Source organism: Astatotilapia calliptera, chromosome 1 (genome assembly GCF_900246225.1).
Source record: "Astatotilapia calliptera chromosome 1, fAstCal1.2, whole genome shotgun sequence".
Lineage (NCBI taxonomy): Eukaryota > Metazoa > Chordata > Actinopteri > Cichliformes > Cichlidae > Astatotilapia > Astatotilapia calliptera.
The window spans coordinates 27,808,236-27,824,394 of NC_039302.1; the positions used below are offsets into that span (position 1 = coordinate 27,808,236).

Below are 16,159 nucleotides of genomic sequence, written 5' to 3' on the forward strand. Positions count from 1 at the left end.
TTTAACCTATGTTTTTGCTTTTTCTTTTTCCTTAAGTTTAACCTGATTCCCTTAAACCACAAAACCAAAAGAACATGCAGCAGCAACAACTGAAACATCATCTGCAACTTGTTACCCATCAGACACAGCTGGTCACGCACTCAGACTGAGACTAGTTACTCTGTGATTGAACGTCATCCTCTCATTAAGTAGTTTTATCTGATGCGAAAATTGTGTGCTCTGGGAATTATTACAGAATGTCGTTCCAGCAGGCACAAGTTAGTTTTCACTATGAAATAAAAGCCAGGATACCAAAAGACAGAGCAGGCCAGCTGCTGATGAAATTATTTACACTTTTGATGCGTTGCCCACTGAGACCAATTAGGACAGTAAATTTGTCTGGCTTAAGTCAACAACAAGAGGTTTGAGTAGTTTATCTTGGCAGTAGAGGTAGGCTGCCTTTGCTGTGTTTCTTCGAAAGCAAATTAGGTTTTTCTACTACAGACAGTGTTGTAATTGGTTGGTGAGGAGCTGAGCAACTGCGCTGAACTCCACAATATGTTCATCTTGTTAACTGCTCTTTTTACATTATTGGAAAACCTTTTTTGTTTTTAATAGGTAGTCCACGCACACTGCCTCCAGGTTGGCATTTTTTTTAATCAAACTACCTCAATGCTGTTTGTTTGGTGGGTTTTTTTTGTAATATTAACATTAGTATTGTAGTCACCATTAAAATAAGGTTCTATATATATGCTTATACTTTATGTATGGTATATTTAGGATTTCTTTTTAATTTGCTTTCTACCAGTATATTAATGTTGCCTGACAAATATACTAAATATATCATCCTAAATGTGTATTAGAGCAAAAGTCAAAATAAAACAATGGGGGCTTTCTCTTTTCTGTCTATGAGCTACAGGCTTATTTATGCAGCCTGCCTCGTGATGACAACCTGTTTATTATTTATTAAGAAAAAAATACTGCTCAATTTACCGCTGTTGCATGTCCATTATAGGTACCCATATCCAGTCTGTGTGAACATAAGATAAGTGTATTTTTTACTTTAGGGAAAAAAATACACTTCCTTCAGTGTTTTTCAAAGAAATGTATACTGATATCATCACAAGGTTCATTAGCTACTCTGTGGTCCAGAGTAGCTAATGTGGTTGTAAACTATTCATATGCCAAGATGATGTATGCACCATTACAAGTAATTATTGTGTGATAAATATGTATTTTGGTCTTTATGAAAATGCATTTATATGACCAAGTAAAAGATTTGGAAACTACTATTTCAGTTATTTCAAATGCTTATTTTATTACTGTCATTTTTTTTTAACCAGGGTGAGCTATGCTGTTTTGTGGTTCATTATATACAGCAATCAATAAGACTGTGTAGCAGTCAGTTACCGCCACAATTGCTTTTTTGCTTCTATTATTATTATTATTAGTAGTAGTAGTAGTAGTAGTAGTAGTAGTAGTAGTAGTAGTAGTATTAATTAGGAGTCATTTGATCAAAGAAGTATTTAAAAAGGCCAGAAAATGATCCTGTTTTCTACAGCAAGGCTCTGTTTAGTTTTATTTAACCATGCCAGTATTAAAGAAAGTAGTAAGGAAATGAAAGCAGTTTTAATTAAGTTAGAACAATTATGACAAAAACATTACTTTGCTTCTTTCCCACATTGTTCATGTCCTTGTCTCTAGACCACTATGGCTGGAGTCTTGAGGCTGTGTGGTTTGTGTATTTAAATGCTGAGTACAGTTGCCCCCACAGTGACTGTCTGTCATCGTCTTCAAGGTCAGAAACACTCAGTTCCATCTGACAGCAGAGAGTCTCCTGAATAGGTAAGGAAATACCAGAGAAAGACTGACAGACAGTGCCCCCATCTGGAGTTTCCTGGCAAATGATCACGTCAGTCCCAGACTTTTACTGCATGGTCCATGTCAATAGTACATATATATGTAGTGTTTTTTACATTTCAAAAACTACAGTTGTCTGTGACCTCTCCTGCCTTTTTCTCCGATTAACTTTGCCTTCATATAATTTTTAGATTCAACTAAACCTTTATATTATTTGTACAACTAACGAAATTGTACATGCAAGTATGTCTTCCACTTCAAGTTGGGTTTAATCAACTACAGTGAAATGTTTAGAGAACAAACACTGTATGTTACAGTCCATGGTTCATGTTTGTAAATGAGGTTGCTGTATGACTGCCTTACCACAATGCTATTCCACCTCCTTCCACTGGAGGGGTGCCCTCCACATGCTTGGTCTGGAGGAAAGTGTCTCCATAGAAACTAAGACAACGGTGGCACATGGGCTTAGAGGCTGACTGGGCAAATGGTTTTTCTTTTGGAGGACAATGACACCAGGGTGCACTGGCGCTGAGTTGCAATTGAGAACATCAAGCAGAGATATTGAGTGTCAAACAACAGACACTCATTTTTGCCCAATTTAAAGTGCATTTACACACCCAGTAATGAAGATAAATAAATGTATTCATGCATTCAGTACGATACAAGATGACTAGTGAGTGTTTGTGCACTATGCTGTGTGTGTGTGTGTGTGTGTGTGTGTGTGTGTGTGTGTGTGTGTGTGTGTGTGTGTGTGTGTGTGTGTGTGTGTGTGTGTGTGTGTGGTGAAGGCTTATACTTCCACCTTTTGGTTACATTTTTAAATGAAATATTAGCACAAAATTGAAACAAAGTCTAACAGGTTACTTTTTTTTTTCAGAAAATAAAACACACTTTTAAATGAATAACATATAACCTATTATTTACCCATACAAATGTTTGTCATATTTATGGTTTTCTTTTGGTTTAATTACAAATATAGGAAGCAGAGAAGAAATTTTCACTCAACATAAGCATTTATGATAACATGTCATTGGATCCTTCATTTCCTCTTTTATGCTTCTTATCCACGTTTTTCTCTCCTATCTCTGTTATTATCTAGTTAATATCCTGCCTTTTATCTACACCCTAATCAAGTTGATGACAAAACATGACTTCCCCAAAAATTGCCCACTGTGTTGCAACAGTATCCCGCTGGCTAATCTCATGTAGGGAAATCTGACCACCACTCCATAGAGGAAGCAGCCCCTCTCTTAATTAGCTCAAAAGGTAGACGGAATCAAAATCTCAGCTGAAGATTATGGGGGGGGGGGGGGGGGGGTTGTTTCTTAAAAAGCTCATCCTAATGACATGATATTAATGTCATCTTAATGACAGGACTAATAGGATGAGCCTGGGTTAGAATAAAGATGATTGAGGCAGAGTGAGGGATGGAGAGACAAAAACAGACAAAGAAAAAGGAAAACGAGACCACTCACAGTCGACTATACTGTACATTTCTTTGAAAGCCCAATACCATGATGGCCTTAGAACCCCCTCGCTAAGCTTGTCTAGACTGAAACTGCTTCAGATTAATATTAATGAAGTGAGAGGACAAAAAATTACAGAGGTGTGGAGAGTGACAGTGTCAGATGAGAGACGTGAGAAGGGACAGCTTATTAGCTTTACATCTTTAGCGGGCTTGATTTGACAAGTGATGGCAGTTGATTACAATTTAGTTTTAATGATATGGTGATATATTGCAGTTCTTTTTTGTTGCAAAGAGAACACTAATTTAGACTCTTATGGCATAAGGCAGATCTGTCTGCTGGCTCTGACAGCTAACACTAATTTGTTTTCATTTACACAGCTACTACAGTTCAAGACATACCCTAAATTAAATTTGGAAATCCAGCGTTGCACTTTCTGTGTCATATAACTGCTTCCTTTAAAGGGTTAGCTGCAACATGGCTGAAAACAGTATATAGGTATCATTTTCTGAAATAAATTATCCAATAACAACAGTACAACACACTTGTAATAATAACATCACAACAACAAGCTTAAAATTGGATCCTGTATATCTAAAAGAAAATCTTGATTTTTGAATGTTTTCTATTTGATGTCTGCACTTTTTATTTAGTGTTCATTTTTACAACTTATTACACCCATGAACAAGTTATCTGTGGTATTATCCACAGCTTTTACAAAAGACAAGTTACTGTGCTGTAGGAAAACATTAATGTATTATTATATTGTCATTTTCAGAATAAAAGTTGTCATAAACTACACACCAATTATTTTCCTTCCAATTTTGTAAAAATTTCTTGTTATAAAATGACATCAGGAGCACACCAGCATGTGATTGACAGATTATAGCAGTTTCTGTGTCTCTTTCTTACAAATGCAGTCTTATTTTTCTCCTCAGCTGCTCCCATTTAGAGATCGCTACAGCGGATCATCTGCCTTCATCTCACCCTATTCCTAGCATCCTCCTCTGTAACACCAACCCCCTGTCCCTCTTCAGTGCATCTATGAATCTTACTCATTTCATGACTGCAATCATGCCATTTTTTTCAGTATCAGCTAACTTCAGTTGATTTTATGACTTTGGTATTATTGTTTGAATCACTTTAGTGGTTTTTGTTGCTTAATTAGGAAATAAATAAAGCCTTTTATAGAGGTACACAAAGACAGTCTTTTGTTCTGTTTTATACTTCTCAAGAATTAAATAAAGACTAAATCTACAACACACTACGGTTAGAATTTATTACTATTACATGAGCCCTGTTTTTGGAAATAACTACCATTACAGTATGCTACCTTGACATATTTTTTATTGTGAAAAAATATTTTCTGGCCCACACTTGCCTAAGAAAAAGCAGACAGAGAAAAATCAAATTGAATTTACAGTGGGGCAAAAAAGTATTTAGTCAGCCACCGATTGTGCAAGTTCCCCCACCTAAAATGATGACAGAGGTCAGTAATTTGCACCAGAGGTACACTTCAACTGTGAGAGACAGAATGTGAAAAAAAAATCCATGAATCCACATGGTAGGATTTGTAAAGAATTTATTGGTAAATCAGGGTGGAAAATAAGTATTTGGTCAATAACAAAAATACAACTCAATACTTTGTAACATAACCTTTGTTGGCAATAACAGAGGTCAAACGTTTACTATAGGTCTTTACCAGGTTTGCACACACAGTAGCTGGTATTTTGGCCCATTCCTCCATGCAGATCTTCTCGAGAGCAGTGATGTTTTGGGGCTGTCGCCGAGCAACACAGACTTTCAACTCCCGCCACAGATTTTCTATGGGGTTGAGGTCTGGAGACTGGCTAGGCCACTCCAGGACTTTCAAATGCTTCTTACGGAGCCACTCCTTTGTTGCCCGGGCGGTGTGTTTTGGATCATTGTCATGTTGGAAGACCCAGCCTCGTTTCATCTTCAAAGTTCTCACTGATGGAAGGAGGTTTTGGCTCAAAATCTCACGATACATGGCCCCATTCATTCTGTCCTTAACACGGATCAGTCGTCCTGTCCCCTTGGCAGAAAAACAGCCCCATAGCATGATGTTTCCACCCCCATGCTTCACAGTAGGTATGGTGTTCTTGGGATGCAACTCAGTATTCTTCTTCCTCCAAACACGACGAGTTGAGTTTATACCAAAAAGTTCTACTTTGGTTTCATCTGACCACATGACATTCTCCCAATCCTCTGCTGTATCATCCATGTGCTCTCTGGCAAACTTCAGACAGGCCTGGACATGCACTGGCTTCAGCAGCGGAACACGTCTGGCACTGCGGGATTTGATTCCCTGCCGTTGTAGTGTGTTACTGATGGTGACCTTTGTTACTTTGGTCCCAGCTCATTCACCAGGTCATTCACCAGGTCCCCCCGTGTGGTTCTGGGATCTTTGCTCACCGTTCTCATGATCATTTTGACCCCACGGGATGAGATCTTGCGTGGAGCCCCAGATCGAGGGAGATTATCAGTGGTCTTGTATGTCTTCCATTTTCTGATGATTGCTCCCACAGTTGATTTTTTCAGCTCTTTGGTCTTGGCCATGGCGGAGTTTGGAGTCTGACTGTTTGAGGCTGTGGACAGGTGTCTTTTATACAGATGATGAGTTCAAACAGGTGCCATTCATACAGGTAACGAGTGGGGGACAGAAAAGCTTCTTACAGAAGACGTTACAGGTCTGTGAGAGCCAGAGATTTTCCTTGTTTGAGGTGACCAAATACTTATTTTCCACCCTAATTTACGAATAAATTCTTTACAAATCCTACCATGTGAATTCATGGATTTTTTTTTCACATTCTGTCTCTCACAGTTGAAGTGTACCTCTGGTACAAATTACTGACCTCTGTCATCATTTTAAGTGGGGGAACTTGCACAATCGGTGCCTGACTAAATACTTTTTTGCCCCACTGTACATTGTGTGATCAACTCACCAAGGTTGACTCTGACCCGAGATGCATCATGTCAGATACTTGAAGGACACTTTTTTTTTTCGTCCGCCTCCTTCTTTGTCTGCCTCCGCTGACTGGTTTCCTGTTACTGAATACTGTTGGAGGACACCTTTTCACCTGCCTGAGTCTTGCTGTTGAGTTCAGCGTATCAAACTGAGTCGTCTGTATCAAACAGTGTCGGGGGCAGCCTATACTAAAGATGTGATGACTTCTGAAAATGTCGAGTTGAAAATGAAGTGAACAGACTGAAACATTATCCTGGGGAATTTGCTCATTAAAGTCAAGATTGATCCCGTGGTTTGCATCATAAATACTTCACTATTAAGTAAAATAAACAAATAGATGCAGCCTTGTTGGTGGATCTTTGCATAATATTCATCATTAAAAAAAACAAACGAATTCCCCTCTGAAATCGTCAGCTCTTTAAATGACAGCAACTATGCAAAACTATGATCTTTAATCTTTAATTTTTGTTTGGAATATTAAAGGTTAATGAAGCAACTATGCAAAACAAGTTTGCATAGTTGCTTCATTAACCTTTAATATTCAGAACAAAATTAAAGATTCATGACGAGGAAAGAAATTCAGATTCTTTATGCTTTGTAAGGTCTCCAGGCTTCCTTTAAAACTACGCCCCACAGTAAAACCATGGTTCAACAAGATAATGCCCCACTATGAACAACCTAGTAATGCAGTCCTAGTATATTAATCACAGGTAACATTTAGTGTCGATTAAGTGCTTTTACTTTAACATGCATTACTATGCAAAGGTCATGAGCCACCCCTCATTTATTTATATTTTCTCATCATTTTTAAAATGTGACCTGACACAGGATCTGAGAGAACAGATGGATTATCTGGTCTTTCAGTTGATCCACCGAAGCCTCATCAAAAATGGTTTCAGTGGAAGGTGGCTGTCAACAAGCCATTCTAGAAGAATAAGGAGAAAGGAATGGGACTTACCAAATTACTCAAGTAATGAACTGAAAATCTGACTGTAACTGTGTTAAAGAAGAAAGGTGACCATACCAAATATTGGCGATCAAGCTCGTTACAATTATACACACTCTGCTTTCATATAATGTATGTATGTATGTTTGCACTTTTTCTTTAGACCCGAGTTAGACCACTGTACCCATTTCTCATTTTTCTAATAAAATATAGAAATAGAGAAATTATCTATACTTTTACTTGGGAAAGAGTTTAAAGGTATCCTGGAAGGCAAAGATAGAAGAGATCGTTTTCCTCCAGTGTCGGTTCCTGCAGTGAAACAGCACCCCCACCTGGAGAGCTGAAATCATTTTAGTGTTTAGGCGAACAACTATCTCAAGCTTCACGCTTAGGTTTAGAAAGGAAAGTGTCCTGAATGGTGGTGTTACACCACGCAGAGTTTGGTAAAGCTGGATTTCTACATTATGAAGGAATTCCCTCTTGTCTTTTTTTTCTTTTCTTAAACAGCGTACAATTATATATATATATTTTTAAACATCGCCACTGCTGATGTGATTAGAGGTGTGACCTGATTAGACGTTTCCAGTTCACAATTAATGTCTGCAAGTTGCTTTAGGACAACTGTAAATACTGAGGAGGGTGGTTAACGCCACTTTTGTTTTAGCAGCGTGTTCAGCACCATGGACAGAGAGCCAAACAATGATTGGGTCAACAATACAACGTCAAGGATTAGAGTAATCAGGCCATTGGTCTGAATCAAAGTGACAGCAGATTGAAGCACGGTGATTGGCCGACAGACAGCATAGTTAGGATCGATTCCTGTAGTCATACAGAGCAAAACAAAGTCTTGAAATAGTTTAACAGTTTACCTGTAGATTCCGTCCGATTGGATTTCATCTGTTTAAAGCGAAGGTGAAGCTTCGGTTGTAGAGCACGTTAAAGAGAGGAGCGGCTGCTCTCTGGAGGAGGTAAGCAGATTATGTTTCCTGCCGAATCCGTAATTCCTGGCTCTGCAGTTCAAATACATGTGCAGGGAATGTGTGTTGGAACATTTCATTCGATGAAATGCGGCTTGCTTGTTGATCGTCACTGGGTTTGGGGGCAGATTGCCTGATTTATGTTTCTGTTAAACCGGAAGGACTAAAGTGTTATCAGCACCACTGGGACATGACTGGGAGAGCACACACATTAAATCCCCCGGCAGAATGTCGACGGAGACGTGAATTTGTAACATTCTCCTTCCTCTAAAGTACACTGTGTTTATGTGGCAGCGATGTAGAATCCATTCCTTCACCGGACTTCCTCCGTTGCCAGTGACATGCAGTTGAAACGCATGCAAAGTGCTATACACACTATATTAATCTGAAATGTTTTCTAACGTCACAGGCTGAAAAGTCTGAAAGAGGGATTACTCGAAACAGCAAGCTTTACAGTATTTCCCAATGGCCGGTCAGTAAATAAACTGTGACGAACTGAAGTCAAAATTAAAACATTACTCACCCGGATGTATTTAGTGTTATAACTGGTATTGAACTGTTTATTGCAGAGCCAAATTTCCCCCCACTGCCTGGATTCATTCCTCTCAAGCCGTGTTTCTACCAAGACTTTGAGGAGATCCCTGAACAACATCGCAGCATGTGCAAGAAAATGTACCATCTGTGGATGCGTAAGTGAATAAAACTGAAGTTATATGTTATATGTTATTTTTTTGATTGTCATGATGCAAAGCTGTCATGAAAATGCAACTCCTATACAAACTTCCGAGCTTATGTTTCAAGAGAGAAACTCTTTTTTTCTACCTTGGCTATAACAGAAAAACAGAAAAAAATAATTTTCCTGAAGGCCCCATAAAGTGTCTTATCCTCTGTGATCAGCTGATGATAACAACTATGAAACAGAAGGGCAGTGGTTTACAAGGGTCCTTTAGGTCCAAGAAGATTTTTTATGGGCTGTGGCTGTAATGTCCTGACTGGTTTATTTGTTAATGAGTCACAGCACTGACCAGATGGCCTTGGTTTGAGCAGAGCAGTAACAGTAAAATTGTGTTGAACAATCTTTGCCAGGAGCAGTTTCATCAAAGTTTACTGCACTATAAACATGAAGTACAGTGGTGTTTGCGACATTGCTGTACTCTGAAACTTCCTGCCTGTTCATGAATTCATGTAAGAGAACTGAGGGCAGGAGGAAGGGTGCGAAAGAGCTCAAAAATGATGTATCACTGACACAGGAGTCAGTGTCAGAACTGCTATAAGGAGCAGGGCAATACACCAATACGCAGTAAAAAGTATTAAAGGTGAAACAAGATTGTTAATACTTGCAAACAGTTTTGGTCAAATGAGACAAGTTCAGAAGTGAATTTTGTTAGTTGGGGATTTGGCAAAAGGGCCATATTGTGATAGGGGTAAGATGAGAATCAGTAAGTGTTTTAAGTAAAGATAGGGAGGGATTCACCAGTAAAGACTGTGAATATAAACGGTTAAAAAACATAGTTTAACTGTGACATTTTCAAGGGAAAACTGTAAAGAATTTATAATTTTCTTTATCATCATTGCATTATATAAGAAAACAGATTAAGAGAATCCAGAGAAGTTTTTGACCACAAGGGACGAGGCTGAGAATCAGTATGGGAAGGCCTGCAGTTCAGATCTGTCACCCACTGAAAAAAATTGGTGCATTGTGAAACAAAAAATACAATAAAGGAGACCACACATTTTTGAGGAGCTGAAATCTGACATCAGGCAAGATAGTGAAAACATGTAGCTATGAAAGCTACAAGGGTTGGTCTCCGCTGCCTCTCTAACTCATTAAAGAGATTGCTGCTAAAAGAAGAGGTGATGCAACACAGTTGTAAACATGACTCTGTCTTGAAATGTGATACAATAAATTTAAAACAAGTTCTAAAATCAGTATTACAAAAACAAAACCAATCAATTAGTTTCAGCATTTGAGATGATTTTTTGTGTATTGCAGAAAGAAATACATGTTTTAAATGATTTACAAACATTATATTCTTTAAATATTTACCTTTTAGGTGCTATTTTTTAAAGAAAATGTTATAGCAGGAAATATGCATCTGTCACACTGAAGAATTTATAATTGCTCTAAATTTCTTTTTGCGTGCGACTTAAAAAAAAAAAAGATAAACATAAGCAGGTATTGAAAGTCCCAATCTGCTCAGATTTTTGCCTTCTGCCATGATGCACACACGGCTTGTTATTTTTGTGCTCGAGTACTTTTTCTTCATTTAATCTGTGAAAATCATTCTAAGCTAACAGGAATTTTGCTGTGCTGTGCATTGGGGAAAGTGTTTTCCAAATAGCTGTCATGTGCCACCTGTGCAGTGCTTCACTTTTTTCTCTTTTTCTTGTAAAGTTTTTCAAAATTTCCCCAAAGACCAACATTTGAAACTGACATAGAGTTCTTGTTTAGTTTAAAAACCAAAACTGGAATGTGAATGCAGAGGCTGAAATGGAGCCAAGTGTTGGTAATAGAAAATGACTTCAGCTAAAAAGTTATTTGTGGCTGTCTCCTCTTTACTTTTCCAAACTGGTCCATAGTTATGCATGTTTATGTATCAGACAGGTGTTTTTTAGGGCTTTTTCTTTTGCATCAATGCTTGATTTATTGTTATTGTTGTTGTTGTTGTTGTTGTTGTTGTGTTCTTACAGTTAACAGTGCCACACTTGTTGTGAATCTTTTTGGCTGCTTTGCTTGGATGTTTGGTGGAGGTGGTGTGACAAACTTTGGCATGGCCATCATCTGGGTCCTCATGTTCACTCCTTGCTCATATGTCTGCTGGTTCAGGCCCATCTACAAGGCCTTCAAGTAAGTCAAACATGAAGTAATACAATAATACCAAGCACTGTTTTTAACTATGTTAGTTGGAATGAAGTTGTTGTGTTATGTTTTAGATGTCATAGTATTAAGACCTTTTAAATATTATGTGTTATAGTTTCACACAAAAATAGTTCATGGTTGTTGTTGTTTTTAGCCCAAAATTAAGAGAAGTCTTTGAGATGCAGCTTTAAATGAGAGGTACAGATGTCTTTTCATATAAACAGGAAAAGGACATGAAATTTAACCCCTCTGGGTAAGGACCCAACTCTGACAAGGCAGCTCAAGATCCATCTATGTCACGATTCACAGGGAAAGAAAGAATTTTCCAGTTGTGGATAGCTCCCTGGGTCACTTCAACACACTATTCCATAGAAACAGTTAGCATTTGCAGTACATGAACCTTTCATAAATTGTTTATAAGATGAAAAAATGTATATATACTCTTTCATTTATGAACATGAAAATTGGACATTGTTAAATATGACAGAAAACAAACATAAAACAAACTCACTCTGAGTCTTACATAGATTAAATGCTAACGAAGCTGAATACACATCTAAAATAGTGGTCTGCTCTTGTTTTGTCTTTAAGCTAATTTGTCCTCCATTTTTGTAAAGTGCTGAGTAGCAACAGGGATAAATGTCCCTTCAGGGACAGAAGGACACTCAGAACATTCTCTAACCTTTCGCTGAAGGGTAGTGCAATTTTCATATGCTCTGCTGACATGAATATATTGTCTCATGCGCTGACACACTACATGGCAGCAGCATGTAGTTGCTGACTGGGCTGCCAAGAGAGATGTTGATGTCGAGTAGGGGAAACTGTCTTTGTTTAAAACAGTAGATGATGCAACATGTAGACATACAGTATATAGCACTAAATTTAGCTTCACAGATGTAACTGCTTAATAGTCTTTTTTTTTTTTGTATTCTTCACAGGAGTGACAGCTCTTTCAACTTCATGATCTTCTTCTTTGTGTTCATGGCTCAAGTTGGGATTAGTGTCATCCAAAGCATAGGCATCCCAGGATGGGGAGTATGGTAAGACTGGGCAGAAGTGTCAGGCACAACTTCACTTACTTTCAAGGTGCAGAGAAGAGTATAACGTCTGAAGAGAATAAAGCTCCAGCAACACTTCTAATATAAATTAATAACTTTATTTTTTGTTTAACATGTTTTGGGTTGTTGGCTTAATGGTAACCCTAACGAAGGTTACAAACCCAAACATGCCTGTCATACTCAAAGAGCAGACGGGACCCAAACGCAGACTTAGAATGCAGTTCGTGAATTTATTTTCAGCAGGGGTGACCAACCTGGGTCAAGACACCTGAATCAAATGATTAGTTCATTACCAGGCTTCTGGAGACTTTCAAGACATGCTGAGGAGGTAATTTAGCCATTTAAATCAGCTGTGTTGGATCAAGGACACATCTACAACCTGCAGGACACCGGTCCTTTGAGGCCTGGAGTTGGACACCCATGATTTACAGTGATGTGTTACAGTGTCTTTCTGTGGAACCTCCACAGATCCTATGCACAGTATACAAGCCGATGGTCAGATAGATTTCACTGTCTTTAGACTCGATAGCAAAACAGTTCACACTCACACGGAAAAATCCTCTTTGAGGAAAACAGAGAAGACTCCTTGAAAGAAGAGAAACACACAAGGACCCAGCTGATAAACTTACAGAACAGGAGTGAGTATCTACCTCTACTGAAGGAATTTTCTCAGTATTTGAAGGGAGCTGACTGATCACCAGATGAGTAGTAGGTGAGTTGATTACTACAGGTGTGCCAGGCTGGAGGGCGGGGCCTAAGAGGATCACACCTCTGAAAGGTAAGGTGTTGTTACCACACACACACACACACACAAACAAACAGAGAGAGAGAGAGCGCACCAAGGTGGCGAGTGAGAAAGACTGACAGAAGTACCAGGAGGACTGAAGCACTATGACAATGTCGGTCAAACAATATATTGTTTCTGGAGCGTTATCCTCTTCAGAGTCACAGTAAACTATAAACTTATATACTACTACTTATATATGTCATATACTGTATATCTAATTTGTTTACATTTGACTTACAATGTTCAAATTTGGAAAGGCATATTTTTGTGTTTATTAATCTATTCAGATATTTGTTATGAAAATTACAATTATATTTTGTATAGTTAACTGTTCTGACACTAAAACAATTTAAACTTAATTCTAAAACAATAAATGGTATTACACAAATGCCACAGACAGTTTGGCAGACATTTTTACCAGCATACGTGCATGTTTGATCAATTGCTGTGCAAATAAATCTGAACATTAAAATTGGACATTGTTTAATATGTCAAAAAACAAGCACAAAAATTAAACAAACAGTTAATCCCAACAAGTGTGTTTTAGGTGCATAAATAGTTTAAGTTCAGGTTAGTTGAGATGTATTTTTGAAGACTTTGTTGCTTTCATTAACATGACAGTGATGGACCATCAGATATGGCCCTCGTATAACTTTTATGATAGTCCTGTTATTAGATTTTGAGAGGCTGTTAAAGCAATCCTCAAAATGTCACCTTACTCAAGCTGATGATCACAAATTAATATTATGACAGTCTCCATAAAGTTTATAAATGTCACCATGTGCAATTCCATACCCTCATGCATAAGCTATAAAACTTTTAAACTTTATACTAAAGTATTTAAAGTCTACAAAATCATTGCCATTTGACAGCCTGATGTTCAGTGGTAATATGAGTCAGTCCAATAGCAGATTCCTGTAGCGTTAAGATTCTAAAATTAAATCCTCTTTTTTTCATTGCCGTAATGGTCCTTTCTATCTTTTTCAGTGGTTGGTTGGCTACTATCTCCTTTTTCAGCTATAATATTTTGATCGCACTGATCATGCTGGTCCCTACAATCATGTTCACTGCTGTGGCCTGTCTGTCCTTCATTGCACTCACCAGGGTAAGACTTTTACTGGTGCATTACTTCAAGGGAAGAAAGTAGATAGGTATTTCTTATAAAGGCTAATTCTATTAAATTGAATTTTTCAAAAATTATTTATCTGTAGCTTCAAGGCCATGTTCATTCCAGAAATTTGATTAATTTTATTCATTCCTGCAGAGCAGCACTGTTGGGTTTACCACTAAAATGAGAATCCTTTTAAGTATCTACAGCACTATACAAATGGTTTAGGTCTACAGAATTAAGGATTAGGAAATAAAGTATCTAATCTATGTCAGCATCAACTTAAGTAATTAAACCTACTTTACTTTTAGTCTATAATTGCTTCTTGATAATGACTTGTTATTCCACTTTGAATGCAGATCCATAATTTCTACCGGGGCAGTGGGGCTAGCATGACTAAAGCTCAGGAGGAATGGTCCACTGGAGCCTGGAAGAACCCTCATGTCCAAGCAGCAGCCCAGCAGGCTGCCATGGGTGCTGCAGCTGGAGCAATGCAGGAGCAGTACTCCAGCCCGCAATACAATGAAAACCAGATGTAGAATTTCAAGACAGAAGGTCAAGGACATGAAGTCACAGCAATGCCAAAGGCTGAACAACCAGGCTGTGAAGATCTTAACGATCTCTATTGACAGGGTTGATTCTTAAAAAGCAACTCTTTCTTACACTATGCAAACAAATAGCTCTTAACATATATAGGAAGCTGGAATTTTGCCTTCCTCTATTAAAGGACATGCTAATCATTTGTAGTCTTTTACACGTGTTTCGTATGTGTTTTTACTCTTCAAATGAAAGTAGTTTTCAAGACGTAGTAGCTCCATTCTATGAGTTGGATATTAATATGTCAATCTGCATGTTTTTGTAGCAAGTTTTACAAACGAGGTCAAAAAGGTTATAACCACCTTTGAAGTATTTAAATGAACGTATTATTATACTAATGTACTGTTAGAATGATGAACTATTTAGGAAGTTGCTTCATCTTTTCTTTTTTGACTTAAACCAAAGATCCAGTGTCACTTTGCAACTTTATATTAGATGATGCTACTCTGTAAAATCTAACTAAAACCTCATTAATGCTTCTATGCAGTTCATCGGGGATTGCACTGTAAAATCAAAGGAAGCTGCAGTACTGAATGGTGTATAACTGTTACAGTAAGAAAGAGTATTATTACAAGCCTTCAGGTGGAAATATATTTGGAGGGCCCTCTTTGATGTCCTTGGTGCTTCTTGTTGACATGCTTATTTTCCACCAAAAAGCATCAGATTTACATCACAGGTTTAAATGAGTTGTAATGGTTATTTTACTTTTAGAAAAACAAAAAGCATTAGATATCTGACATGTGTTCTGATCTTCAGTTTGTCTAGAAAAGTCACTGTTTTGTATTGAATGTCAATTTAGGGTGTGCCCATTTGTAAGATGCAAATGTACCATTTGCCAGAGAATCAGCCTCTTGCTGTTTGGCAGGTTGACCACAGAGAGGCGCTGATGGTTTTAGCATGAAATAAAAAGCTCCAACACTTACCAATTACCTTCATTTATCCTTCACAGATTACAGTCTGCACTTATTGTATTGGGTTATTTTGTCATGTGCATGTTTTAGCTGTAAGATTCTTTTTTGTTGTTGTTACATGAATCACACACAAACTTGTATGGCCTGCTGATCAGGCCACATAAGCAGGAGTAGGATACCCCCACAAGCCCAAGAAGTGGAATATGGGATTAAAATATTATTGCTTGAAATCATTCCAGGTACAGTTGCTGGTGAATGGCATGGATTGTCACTCCAAATTCAATGTATTTATTTATTATTTATTTTTTTTAAAGAAGGAAACAAGAGCCCTTAGGAAGCTTCACTGTCAGGTATCATGATGAGCAAGCAAACACATATCCATTTTATGGCTTGTAACAAATTATGTTTCCACTGGAAATATATACTATATATACTGGCATGGTGATACTTTACAATACAAAAAGGATTTTCTTTGGCTGAAGTGAAAGACCAAAGTGCACCAAACTTTACTATATAAATGCAGGCTGTTAACTTTGTTCTAAGATTTTCCTTCCACTGATTGCAAATAGTTTTTCATATTATTATTTTGTGCTTTACTGAAGGAGGTTGCTTTGCAAAAAC

At 37.8% G+C, this 16,159-nt stretch overlaps 1 protein-coding gene across 2 annotated transcripts; it reads left to right on the forward strand.

Annotated features, from left to right (window-relative positions):
• Positions 1–8,017: 8,017 nt before the first annotated feature.
• Positions 8,018–15,549, forward strand: LOC113025233 (secretory carrier-associated membrane protein 5-like). 2 transcript variants are annotated; one of them, XM_026172768.1, is made up of 7 exons: positions 8,018–8,208; positions 8,627–8,689; positions 8,787–8,906; positions 10,909–11,065; positions 12,016–12,117; positions 13,910–14,027; positions 14,390–15,549. In XM_026172768.1, exons 2-7 carry the CDS (start codon positions 8,683–8,685, stop codon positions 14,567–14,569), a joined length of 684 nt encoding a protein of 227 aa, XP_026028553.1. In that variant the 5' UTR covers positions 8,018–8,208; positions 8,627–8,682; the 3' UTR covers positions 14,570–15,549. The 2 variants fall into 2 exon arrangements, with proteins under 2 accessions (XP_026028553.1, XP_026028560.1); XM_026172775.1 differs by lacking the exon at positions 8,627–8,689.
• Positions 15,550–16,159: the final 610 nt, after the last annotated feature.